Source organism: Simochromis diagramma, unplaced genomic scaffold (assembly GCF_900408965.1).
Source record: "Simochromis diagramma unplaced genomic scaffold, fSimDia1.1 OVJJ01000361.1, whole genome shotgun sequence".
NCBI classification, from domain to species: domain Eukaryota; kingdom Metazoa; phylum Chordata; class Actinopteri; order Cichliformes; family Cichlidae; genus Simochromis; species Simochromis diagramma.
This window is the reverse complement of record NW_024386860.1, coordinates 1,213,962-1,226,798: the sequence shown is the minus strand read 5'-3', so window position 1 is coordinate 1,226,798 and position 12,837 is coordinate 1,213,962. Positions and strand designations below refer to the sequence as shown.

The 12,837-nt window shown below is 40.6% G+C and overlaps 1 protein-coding gene across 2 annotated transcripts; it reads right to left on the bottom strand.

Annotated features, from left to right (window-relative positions):
- Positions 1 to 3,982: 3,982 nt before the first annotated feature.
- sp8b (sp8 transcription factor b) lies at positions 3,983 to 7,825 on the bottom strand. 2 transcript variants are annotated; one of them, XM_040029581.1, is made up of 2 exons: positions 7,554 to 7,825; positions 3,983 to 7,076 (listed from the first exon to the last, which is right to left on the bottom strand). In XM_040029581.1, exons 1-2 carry the CDS (start codon positions 7,572 to 7,574, stop codon positions 5,739 to 5,741), a joined length of 1,359 nt encoding a protein of 452 aa, XP_039885515.1. In that variant the 5' UTR covers positions 7,575 to 7,825; the 3' UTR covers positions 3,983 to 5,738. The 2 variants fall into 2 exon arrangements, with proteins under 2 accessions (XP_039885515.1, XP_039885516.1); XM_040029582.1 differs by lacking the exon at positions 7,554 to 7,825 and adding an exon at positions 7,271 to 7,543.
- Positions 7,826 to 12,837: the final 5,012 nt, after the last annotated feature.

Genomic DNA, 12,837 nt, shown 5'->3' with positions numbered 1-12,837 from the left:
TTCCTTTTCTTCTACATATGAAGTTAATCTTGGAAGTTAATCTGTGCAAAGTTGTTTTTTTCTCCTGCTGGTACATTATCTGTTCTTAGAATGGTTGTAGATGTTCCACCTAAATTAATATGAAAAATTGAAAAAATGAAATTAATATGAAAAAAAATCCTTTATTTAAAAAAAACCAAAACAAGAAATGGTACATTGTACAATAGTGGGCAGCATGGTGGCACAGCAGTTAGCACCGTTGCCTTGGAGCAAGAAGACTCCACCATCGGGCTGTGTGGAGTTGGTATGTTCTCCCTTTGTTTGCGTGGGTCCCCTCTGGGTAATCCAGATTTCTCTCATGGTCCAAAGGTTAATTGGTGACTCAAAACTGCCCATCGGTGTGAATAGTTGTCTGTCTGCACAAAACAAAAAAACTTTGCACAGATTAACTTGGTGACCTGTCCAGAGTGTACCACACCTCTTGTCCTATGGTAGCTGGAAAGGGCAACCCCGAATTAGACAAGTGGAAGAAAACAGATGGATGGATGTTGTACAATATATTTATGTTTTTTGTTTGTTTGTTTTCATTTTGAGGCTTTCTTGTTCTTCAGTGTAACCAGTGGCTTGCATCATGTTGTTAACTCTTGGTATTTACATTAATAAAGGTATTAATGTAAATGTAGAGACCTTGACAGTGGCACTCCTACCTTCTTGTTCTTAACTTGGATGTTGGGAAGTTGTGCAATTTTGTTGTCTTCTTTGGTCTTTCAGGCCTTTTGATGTTGTTGAGCTGGCCAGTGCATTCCTTTGTTGTATGATTGTTGATTTGGCCCCTCCTAAAGTTTCGGCTGCCAATCGGGTTGGTTTACTTTGTTTTTTCAATCTAATTATTGTCTTTTCACTATCACCAACATCTCTTTGCACACTCTATTAAGAGCTCCAGTGAAAAGATACAAAATACAGGTTCCACAGGAATCAACTCCAGATCTTTTATCTGCTTAATCTGTGATGAAATCAGGAAACAGGTTTGAGCTGTATGCTTGTCAGTCAATAGTCCAATTATTTTTAAGCCTGTTAAAATTGAGGACTGTGTACAGAAATAGCTGCGGTTCCTAAACAGCAATACTTATGAAAACCCCTTGAATTAAAACGGAAAGACTGCCGTTCAATCGCATCTGGGGTTTTTTGGCAAAAAAATTAATAATTGTCCAAAAATATATGGACGAAAAAGTCTGTATACTGCCTGCAAAGGTCTTCACTGGGCATTTTACAATCTGTAGTTTCTCAAGAGTCTTTTCATTTGGAATACAAGCTTTATTTAGCTTGATTGTGTGACACGGTTAATCTAAGATACTTGAGTTTAGAAATCCGAATTAAAGTGGATGTCTAATGTTTACAATATCGTGCCACTTGATGGAGCCATTTCTCTACCGTACAACTGGTGAGCCAGCGTGTGTCGTTTCAAACAATGAAGTTAGGGTAAAGTTGTTTGTATGTTGATGTTTTTAATGATCCAAAACTGCTCTAATGAGATTATATGAAACACAAATCTGTGATTTTCAAGGTTTAGGTAAATAGTGGTTGTAAGAGAAAAATAAAGCTAATTAAATTATTTTCAAGCATGAAGTATTGAAATACAGGGAGTAACAGATCTGAAAAGGTACATGAGTTCCAATCTGGCATTTTCTTTTTAAAAGCCAGTAATTTCTGTCCAATGACAGCAAAGACGAAGCTTTGGTTAAGTTTTTTATGGAAGTTTTGCCATTTGATTACAAGAAAAAATGGAGGGTTGTGGCTCAGATCTCACTTACGGCTCAAATGTTCATTAAGTAGAAATGAAAAACGTCAAATCAAGAACCTTGTCTGTAGGTGATCATTCCTATTTCTCTAAAGTTGTACATACTTTTGTCTGTTTCTGGAAAACAGAAATTTACCTTGCAGATAAAATATTATTTCTCATTCACTCATTTCTCTATCTATCTATCTATCTATCTATCTATCTATCTATCTATCTATCTATCTATCTATCTATCTATCTATCTATCTATCTATCTATCTATCTATCTATCTATCCTCCAAAAGATTTGGCTTTAGATTCATTAAACAACCCTAAAATCATAAATCGATGCTAATTTTTAGCATCATTGGCATAATATTATTTCTTTCCTGTTTTCTAGGTGACCGGATCAACGATAAACTGCCAACACACTGTGTGCTCTGACCATAGCTGTTATTGTGGCCTTCATCCACAGTTGGCAGGCCCATCCTCTTCATCCTGGCATGCGTGCACTTCCTGTGGCCAGCTTAATTCAAATGAGGCCAGCGGTGGGACGTTCCTCTGAGGACCACGCGATGCAACAACAGTCTAGTAAGGTGCTAATGGTATGACAACACGGAGTGGTGCACTGAAACGTTTGGCTGAGATGAGTCTCTCATATTAACTGATCACTTTTTGGCTGGTTAGATTATTTTGGAGGCGGCTTTTAAAACTACAAGCCTGTTGTGTTCTGACTGAAATGTTTAAAACGATTTTAATAAAAAAAAAATGAAGATGCATCACTTTATAAACTTAACTTGCAGTAATATGGTAAGCCACAAATACAATGCTGAACTAATTAAAAATTAGTTATTATTATGATATTATTTTTTTAAAACTCAGTTTTAGGTTTACTTTATTTGAATCATGAAGTCTTTTCACCCTAAATGAGCCAGAATTTAAAAAACAAACAAAAAAATGTTCTACATTTTATGCTTAAAGGGAAATTTGACTGCCTAAACATTTATTAAGCAGACCAGCTACATATAAATCAGCTACAAAATCTTTGGTTAAAGCTGTGTAAGTGCTGTAGTATTTAATGTCTCTATATTCAAATCCCACATGCCAAAGCACTTTGGGGATTCGTGAACTCAGTATATGTTTAGTCAATCATTTGTGCACTCCTCTGTTTCATTTTTCTTTCACCCTTGGACCACAGTAGAGCAACTTTATTTGTATGAAAATGTGCAAATGAGTGTGGAAGTATTTAAAAATAATATTGAAAAGCAGATGAAACTGAGTCTGTTTGCTATTGTGAGTCTTTTTCAGATCATGTCAGCAAAACATCTGGAGACTGTGAGCTTGATGTACCCAGAAAATATCCAGTCACTCTGATGAGCTTTCCTCGCGTACTGCTAAACAGAGCAGCTGTGAGTGTAAGGACTTTATTTTTTTAATGATCACTTTAACATTGTTTACAAGTACAAAGTATGTTTAGGAGTCTTACAACTGTCCGAGTCAGAACTTTGTCTGAAGATTCAGTAACACTTCACGAGGACGAGGTGGGTAAACTTACAAAAGGGCATATTCCATGATTAGACGATTAGCTGAAATCAGAGGCTAAACTTTTAATCAGGTCTGGCATCAACAATTATAAATGTAACCATGCTTTAATATCAGATATATATCAGAATTGCTTAAGGCATCGCAATATGCTTTCTACGAAGTGAAAATAAATCCGAGCTTTAAATCTGATCAGGATGATCCAGGGCTGGTCTTTAAATACTGTCGGTTGAGCAGAATAGCGCTAGATGGCGCTACAGAGCTTTAAATTCAAAGCCTCCTTTCTGAAGTTTAGAGATTAAGCTGTTTCTCAGAGTTCCGAAAGAAAAAAAAACTCAGAATAATTCAGTTTTTATTATATTAGTTTCCCTACGCATCACTTTTTATTTTTTGTAAAACAGTTTAGAAGATGGGAAATGTTACGTCAGTGCGCACGCTGTATGTTACAATCGGCTCTTGAGATTTGACGCCTTAAACCCAGAAACCAGAAAGAGAAAAAAGAAAAAGACAGACAGACGGTCTCTATTTTCAGCTGTAATGACATGAAATACGATGTTCAACTAAATGAAATAAAAGTCTCTGTGTTAGGCAAGTAAAGTAAATGAGCACATCTGAATGGAAAAGTCCACAGATTTCTTGTGCTTTTGCTTCGAATCTTGATTTTAAGTAATTTTCTGACTAAATGTTTACACACAAAAATAAATAACGTAGGCTCTCAACCTGCTGTGCATTTATTAGTAACATTTACAAAAACGGAAGAAAAACGAGTGTTTTAAGAATGACCAGTGAGAAGAAAAAACCTGAGGATGAAAATATATTGGAGATTTGGATGGAAATAAAGAATGAAACAAAGAAGAATAGTAGTGATAAATACAAAATAAAAATGGTAATTACAGTGTGTTGCTGCGAGTATTTACTATACGCAAATTAACTCATCATAAACGGTGGTTTAATGGTAAAGCCGCGTCCTCAGAAAACTTAAGAGGCTGAATTTTTCTGCTTAACAGATTTTTTTTAAACGATAATGACTTATTTCAAGCTAAATAGATTTTTTTTTTAAAATAACACTGAATTTTCTCCCCGTTTCTAAATAATTGTTACATTTTATTATTGAAATTTAAATTAAGATGTGAGCAAGGGCCTGGTGTTGCTGGAGGCCGTTACGGAGATCATGAAACTCTACAGTTTTTCACTTTAATAGCAAACACACGGACTTGTAATGTAACATGAAGGCAAAGTGTAATTTATGAGTTTCTTTTAGGCGTTTACATTTTTTTTTAAATGACTCAGCAATCCGACAAACTGAGTCGATCAGGTGCTTCTGATTTCATACTGACTTTATTGAGTGGCTCACATAAAAAGCCATTCTCGGAGTAAGAGAGAGAAGGAGAGAGAGAGAGAGAGAGAGAAAGAAAAAAATATCATTGTAAAATTAAAATCACTTTACAACATGCTTACTTAAATTAAACGAGTGGGTAAACAGTAAATGATTTCAAAACTTTACAAATAAATTCGAAGTGCGCCTAATGATAGATCCCTAAATACAAGAAAAAGTCGTGGTTAAATATAACTCCCCACAATACATTTTATATCATATCAAAGAAAATCCAAGTACATTTCCGTATATTTTCAAATATTTACTAGAGTCCATATACAGCTAGAAATACCTATACAAAATCGTCTCCTGGACAAATACATTGCTCACCTTTACACTGGGCTGTAATTATTCTAACCTACATTTGTAATTATATACAACACATTTTGCAGCGAAGTCTAAGTAACCTCAACAGGCCTAGTGATAAAGTTGGCGCATAGTGTAGGCTGCGAAGAGAATAGCAGTGATATATATATATATATATATATATATACACCTGCTCTTCCTTTATCACTTTATTTAATGGGATCATCACTCCCGTGTCTCACCGCCATACTCTACAGGTATTTGTTCCTATCGAGCAGTCCATCCACATTGACAGCAACAGTTTCCCCTGCTCGATAATAAAGTGCCAGTGTTTGGTTTTCAACAATATGCATGATAGCAGTTGCTCAACTTTTTCAGGCCCTACAATTTTGACAGCAGTGTTTTCTGTCTTTCGCGTCTTATACCGGACAAATAAAACATCAGGCGTATTCAGGATCGGGCTGCAAAAGAAAAACAGTAAGAAAAATAAAAAGTTTTGCTCGTGCCCTCCCACAGTGTGTCACACAAGGACTTGACTACACTTTCACACCGCAGATGAGAAGTTTCTGATGGCACGGCTATGAAATTATTCAATTGGACGTCTTAAGCACTTGGAAAGAGTCAAAGAAACATAGAGGCCGATTTTCTCATTAAATGACAATGATGATGCACCAAAGTATGTCCACTTTCATGTCCTCTCGGACAATTCCATCACGACACTTTGCTGTTTTACAGTTTTCACTTCACTGGGGGAGTTTTTTAGAGCCCGTTCATGCCTACTCCCTGGGCCGACTCAGGTGGGTGCAACAGGTCTGGGGAATGGCATGGAGGGCTTCCCGGTGCACTGTGCTCGCTGTCGGTATCACTCCCCCTCTTCCCTCCGCTACCCCCGGAGCCAGAGCCGGCAGATCCCCCGGCGCTGTGAGTTTTTACGTGTTTACTCAGGTGATCGCTACGCATAAATCTCTTGTTGCATACCGGACAAGCGAATCGCTTCTCCCCTGTGTGTGTGCGTAAATGTCGCTGGAGCTCGTCGGAGCGAGTGAACCTTTTTCCGCAAAAGAGCCAGTTGCACACAAACGGCCTCTCGCCTGTGTGCCACCTCAAATGCGCCTTTAGGTGCGAGGTTTTCCCGTAAACCTTCCCACAGCCTGGAATGTGACAGCTGTGGAGACCTTTCCTCCGGAGGCTGGCGCCCGCCGGTCCCAGTCTCTCCGCCTCCTGGCAGTTTGGACAGTCGCAGGTGGCTCTTCCCGAGTACCGCCGGGCAGATGACCTCGGAGACCCCGCTAAAGACGCAGGTGGACCCCCGGAGAGCATAGTCCCTCCTGCCCCGGTTAAAGGAGAGGGGCTTGTGTCGGGATAAGAGGATAACACCGGCTTGAAACCGTCCATCAGGTGTTGGCCGGTTGTCAACAGGTGTGGAGATGGACTTGTACTGAAAGCAGAGTGACTTAAACTCGAGTAATCAGAGTTATATCCGCCCAGGGGAGAGTGCAAGGAGGTCTGGAGTCCACCGGAATGTAAGGACGTCTGTATTGCTGCTCCATTAGGGTTCTGAACGTCAATCCATCCCGCTCCCACATCCCACCATGCAGAGGCTCCGGTGGTACCAACGTCTCCCGTGGGGATCCCGGGATGAGACGATTTGAACCAGGACTCGTAAGGATGCGCAACGCTCATCCTCGGATAGATGCCCTGCAAACTGTCCACTGAGGTGTGCACTTTTGAGATGAAGACCGGCTGGTGGCTGGACTCTTGAGAGCTGCTCGACACGGATGCTTGGAAAACCGAATAATCGTTTCCAAAGTGTGAACTAGACGAGGTACCGGACGTGAGGGAAAAGGCACTGGATCCGGTGGAGCTGTTGGTGCCAAAAGAGTCCGAGATGCCAGATCCATTACGCGATACCCCGAAACCGGGCAGGCCGGATCCGAGACTGCAGCTACTCGCAGCGGCTCTTTTCCACGGGTGGAAACCTTTTCCAAATGACGAGGAGTTATCCGAAATTGTCGACGGTGAAGGGCTCGGACTCCCTATTTTGTTACATGTTGCAGCTAACATGGCTAAAGGAGTCGATCCTAACCTCGGCTCCTCCTGAAAGGACAAGAAAATATGTAAGCGACTTACAAGTTACACAGATTAATTACAGGCATTTTAATGCATTCTTTTCGGATCGGGAAATAGCGTTCAAGTAGAAACAGTTTCCCTGTTTTTCAGCAGACGACTAATAAGCTGTATTTTTGTTTAAGTTTTGGTAATCAACAGAGAAGATTATCTTGATTTCCTACCTGGATGAACAGAAAGTAGACAAGTGAAATGCGTCAGACGGCGCTTACAAATGCATGCCAAACGGGACAGCAGGGAAAACATGCGTGTTTTGAGCGCCGATGACCGCCAAACTCAGCCTATATGCAGTTTACAGAGCCTCGTCTTTATCATACAAACCGCTTGCTGGAAATATAACCAACGCACTGGCTTTGCTGCTACTTTGCGACCGATGTAAGTTTAATCCCCCTCCGCAGGACAATGACAAGAACTAATTAAACCAGTAAGAAAGTCCTTTAGACTCACCCCTAGAAGTGAAGTTGCCATCACACAAAAACACAGCCCTCCTCAGAGGATCTTTTTATATTTATGAATCAGAGCACTGTTTTTTTAGAGGTGTGCAATACAATGATGTGTTCCGCCCATTCTTCCACAATTGTAGGCTCCTCTCCGGCTTTGAAGTGCCGCTGTGACACGGGCGACCAATCAGCGGCTTCGTCCCGTCGCACTGCCACATACTACCGTGAGGTCATCAATAGAGCGCCTCAGACAGCTCTCCACTCCCCCACCGCCACCCTCCCACCTCCCCTCCCTCATCCACCCCACCGCCCCCTCCATAATAAAAGACAGCGGAAGGAAGGTAAAGTTAAATGAGAGTGAATTGGGAAGGAGGTATTAGGGGGCCACTTACTGAAATTTTTACAGAACATCACATTCCATAAATTTAAAGAAGGAGGAATGATGACCCGTGTCTGGCGATGTGGGATGCTGCGTAGTAAATAAAAAGCTTGGCAAATTATTCGCCATCGCCTCCGCCGCCTCCACCAAGAGGCAACAAACACCGCGATGTAGTAGACCAAGTGCGTTCAAACTCCTCTTTCTTTTCCATTTTTCAGAAGCCTTTCGCGTTCTGAAGCGCAAGCTTAAAAAAAAAAGTTTTCTGCGTTTTCTTTTCCCGCAAATGTACTTGTGCGTAAAAGTTGACCGACTTCACTCTGTCTGTGTTTTACAGATTTCACTGCAGCTTTAAGTGCTTGTTTTACAAGGACCTCTCCACAGTTTTCTCCATCTTTCTCATATCAGACAATTACCGTGCACTCTAGTGCAATTTAGCCCCCGCGGGATTCAACATGTTTTAACTTCTTAAGAGTTAATATACACAAACTATTACAGAAGATATAAAGGGTGCATTGTTCTGGCCTCGGACCTCTATTAGATCGTCTCCAACTTTCGCATTTACTGTAATTGTGTTCAATTATCTTGACAGTTTTGATTAAAACTGCACATCGTTCACGGGAGGGATGGTTCATTTTATCATGGCTGTGTTAGTTTAAAATAAAGACCTGTGGGGATCCTGACTTCAGAAAGTCTGCTGCCTTACTATTAACAACTAAAACAGAATTGTAGATTTATTTTAGGAGATACTGAGAATTTCTGTATTGTAGTTAATTTAAATTATTTATTAAAGTAAGCGATGGCGCTCCGTGCGTAAAATAACGCAGGTTGCACTGAATAGGTTCATGACATTTTGTAAAAATCTATACAGGAAGCTCATGTTACATAATAAGAACCTGTAGGGAAAATGTGTGTTGAACCCTGGACTCTCTGTTGGAGCTATTAGCATGCAGTGTGCATGGGAAGCATAAATTTCATTTGAATTTCAAATTTAATAACGCAGGAGGTTTTTAATCATCCTCAGTTTTATTTGTTTGATATTAACATGCTTATTGACCGGGTCTGTTGACCAGCTTGGTCATTACAGGACAGGGAAAAGTTAATTAAAACGACCAGGGATTATTCATCAAATCATCTGCCTAACCCATGTCGCTTCCTTTATTACACAGTGTGATAGATGGACTCCCTGATTAATTCTTGTGTTTCTAGGATTGGACAACAGCTTTTTCTTTTTTTTGGATTTATTTTTAGGTGTTTTTTCTTCTTCTTTTTTTTAAAGAAGGATTTAAAATTGTTACAATTATTCATAATGTTGCTTCACCTCGTATAACCCATCAGCAATATGTACATATGTTGCGTCTTACTTAATAATCCCACAGAGTGTTATTTAGTTGCCAAGCTTTACCAACATTTAGAGGTAATTCGGCCATATTTCTGCAACTTATTACGCGTAACATCTATCCCAGGTTTAAGTTGTGTTAATGCTTTTTCTCACATTGAAGGCGAAAAGCGTTAATTAATATTCCTGGCGACATGTGTGGCGATAAATAACACGTAAAAATATTTATTCTAATCATTAATTTATATGAAAGTAGCGATTAAAAAATATCAAATGCAGACATCTTAACTAATTGGACGTTGGAGGTAACACATTAGCCGTATCAGGGGGGTTTGGTCATTCATTATTATTACTATTATTTTTTTTTTTATCTCCCTCAACCTAACCAATCACACCAGCTTTAGAGAAAAAAAATCATCCGAATATTGTGTGATCGTGTTCGAGGCGAATAAAATGTGACGAGGAGAAATAAAACCTACATACCGTGCTTCTCCGCTCTGCAGTGCATTGATTGACCCTCCACGTTTCGCTCTCAGCAGAGAAAACACAACATCCACCGCTGCCGGTGAGATTGTGGACCTTGCCAAATAAATGTTTCACTGGCAATTCAATTAGGAATAACTTTGAGAGGGAAAAAAAACAACCACTGCCCCTACGCGTTTACCTCTCATGTACCCGAACGCATATTATATGTACGTGTAATTCACGTTTATATTTGTAAAACAGTTGAACCTCGTGAGTGAGATGATCGGTTTCCTCCTTTCTTATTCTCAAAATAATGCTCATGTATTATACTGGGCGATTTTTGCGCATTTGCACTGCAAATTATGGACAGGGGACGTGTTGGCCTCTGGTGACAAATTACCCAGTGATCATACCAGCAAGACAGATGTCAGAGGTCAGTGTGATAACTCCCCGACTAAAGCATCTAGTTCCTGAAGCCACAGAGGCTGGAGAGATATTAAACCCAAACGATCTAATGTATTCTTAGGTCACTTCTTCTCCAAAAAAAGAAGGGAAAAAAAAATCTTTTGTTGCCTGTTGCGTTCAGTAAGAGTGAGAGGGTCGGTCCCGGTTCATATGGTGCGCACAGGTTGTTCCTATCGCACGGCTGTAACAGTAAGCCGCATTGAACAGATGTCCCCATTGAAGGCTTTCTTCTTCGACACACATGGGCTATATTACCATCATGAAATCAAACTCAAAACCTGTCCCTTTCGCCACCATAATGACCGAGTTATTCTGGGCCGCTGAGCATGAACAAAGTGTGTTCAATATTGCGTGCTCCAGAATCGCTCTGCTTAGAGAACCGGGAAAAGGGAGTCAGGCCATAGATGCAGAAGTGTACTTTAATGTGAAGGTTTACAAAGCAGCTCAATAATCTGACCGCAGTGGTATTAAGGATTTTTTTTTTGAGAAAAGCATAATCACTTGTGGCTCACCAGCAATTAGGAGAGCAGTGTGGCTAAGACAGCGTATAGTCTTATTACTGTGGTTATTATTATTATTATTAAAAAATAGATTAATTAATCAGGAAAACAAAAATAAAAATATATACAATATATGTATATATTTTAAAAGATAGATAGAGTGCACTGTGTAAATGGATGCTTAGCAAAGGTGCAGAGAGCATAGAGCATAGAGTAAGACAGCAGGGTCTGTTGGTTGTTTTCTCTATTCACCGGGAGGTTGGAAAGAGCAGATGTCCGTCTGCACAGTGGCTGCCAAGTGGGTCCGGAGGAGCAGGGCAGCCACAGACACAAGAGCCCAAATGGTGTGACAAAAGATGTGCAGGAAGCCCCTCTCCGCCTGGGTGAGCCACAGAGAGGGTCTCCCCTCTCTGCCAGCCTGCAGGGGCACTCACAACACGAGCCAGAGTGGTGGCAGCAAAGCCATGTGTTACCGGCTGGAGTGCATGCTGCACCAACACTGTTATTCACACAAATATACACATGCATTTGCAGGAATGCGCACTAACAGTCCAATCCCAGACGATGCATTGCCATCGGTGCATGCTCTCAGCTTCTTAAACACATTTATCTACATTTATACAGAACCTCTATCTATCTATCTATCTATCTATCTATCTATCTATCTATCTATCTATCTATCTATCTATCTTCTTTTTTCTTGTGCCCACTAGGTCATGAAAAGTGGCTGAAGAGACCCTGAGACAGTTCCAAGCACAGGTGTGCATCATGGCCCATACTGAAGGGGTGCGCTGAACCATAAACAATGATATAAATGTCTGGCAAATAAAATGGCTAGTTAACAATCTTTTGACTGCTCTAACCTCTGAGCCTTTGTCGGGTATCGATCAGCCAGCTGTTCCTGGCTTTGTCTGGCAGGACGGTAGCCTCTGGTTCCTCTTGGGATGAATGGACAAAGCCACCAAAAACTTTCTGCTGCCTTTCAAGTTCGGTCTGGCTGAAAGAAAAAATTCAAACGAGGAGCCGTTCATCACTTCTAGCGGGTCAGATTTTATATATTTATCCTATTCAAATGAATTAAAATCATGAATCAGTCTGCCGCGCTCTCCGAGCTGTTTAAAAGCTTTAATATAAAGTTGCTTTTTATATCTCACAACCCCTGGCAGTGGCTTCTTTGTTCACAGTTGCCATGTTGATGGTTTACATGGAAACCATGTAAATGGTAATTTGGATGGGAATAATTTGTCTCCCTATATTAAGATAATTGTATGTTAAATAACGAATATCCTCACAATTACAGTGGGTGTCGTATGATGGGTCTTGTCACGCAGCTATGTCAGGAAAGGGTGCTAATGATCTGTCTGAGCACCTGTCAGTCAAAGTGTTGGCTGACAGCAGCAGAAGCAGTGAAACGCTCTGAGTGAGGTTTTATAGTTCAGGTTATATAGTGGGTGTCAGTGCTGCCCTCCTTCCACTGTTAGAGTCCTTCTTCAGCCACCCAAAGACTGCCTATTTATGATCAAAATGAAATGAGTTTAGCAATTTATTTGGGAATTTGTTGCATAGCCTTATTAGATGTTATGATCAGTATGTCCCAGACCACTTGTTTGCTTGCCTGAGGTGATAGATTACAGTTTCACACAAACGCTGTTTATGATAAACAGTGATAACAGTGTATTTTGCCACCATTTGGCTTGACTGCTGCTGCATATGTGGGCCATGAGGTCTTCTTATTGACTTTCACTGAGCCCAACATTGCACTTTGTCAGAGTGAGCGGCAGTCTGAGAGACAGGCGGGCGAGGCAGTCATACAAAGTGAAGTACTTAGGATTAGCCCTGGCTCTTCAAGTTTCAGTAATTATCCTCCTGGAGGCATTCTTGCCGTGTTGGATAATAATGGAAGTCCGGGTGTACGCCTGTCACCTCTCAAGTGTGGGTGGAGGAAGCCAACGAGAGGCGCAGGACAGAGAAATGTTTGCTTTTCTGTTATGTCATCCGAGGAGCACAAGAGTAAAGCAAACTTGTATTGTTCGCTGAGCGCACACGGAACTGAATAACAGCACTGAGCCTGTAGTGCTTAGCGTGTAACACACAAATTGGAGTCTTCTCATTTGTGCATGTGATAATGAGACATGTTCTTCAAAAG

What these genes read in the sequence shown, in the direction of transcription:
- sp8b (XM_040029581.1), bottom strand. Translation starts at nt 7,574, where the DNA reads ATGGCAACTTCACTTCTAGGG. An exon ending in TGGCAACTTCACTTCTAGGG is followed by an intron (nt 7,077 to 7,553) that starts GTGAGTCTAAAG and finishes TTGTCCTTTCAG; the next exon opens with GAGGAGCCGAGGTTAGGATC.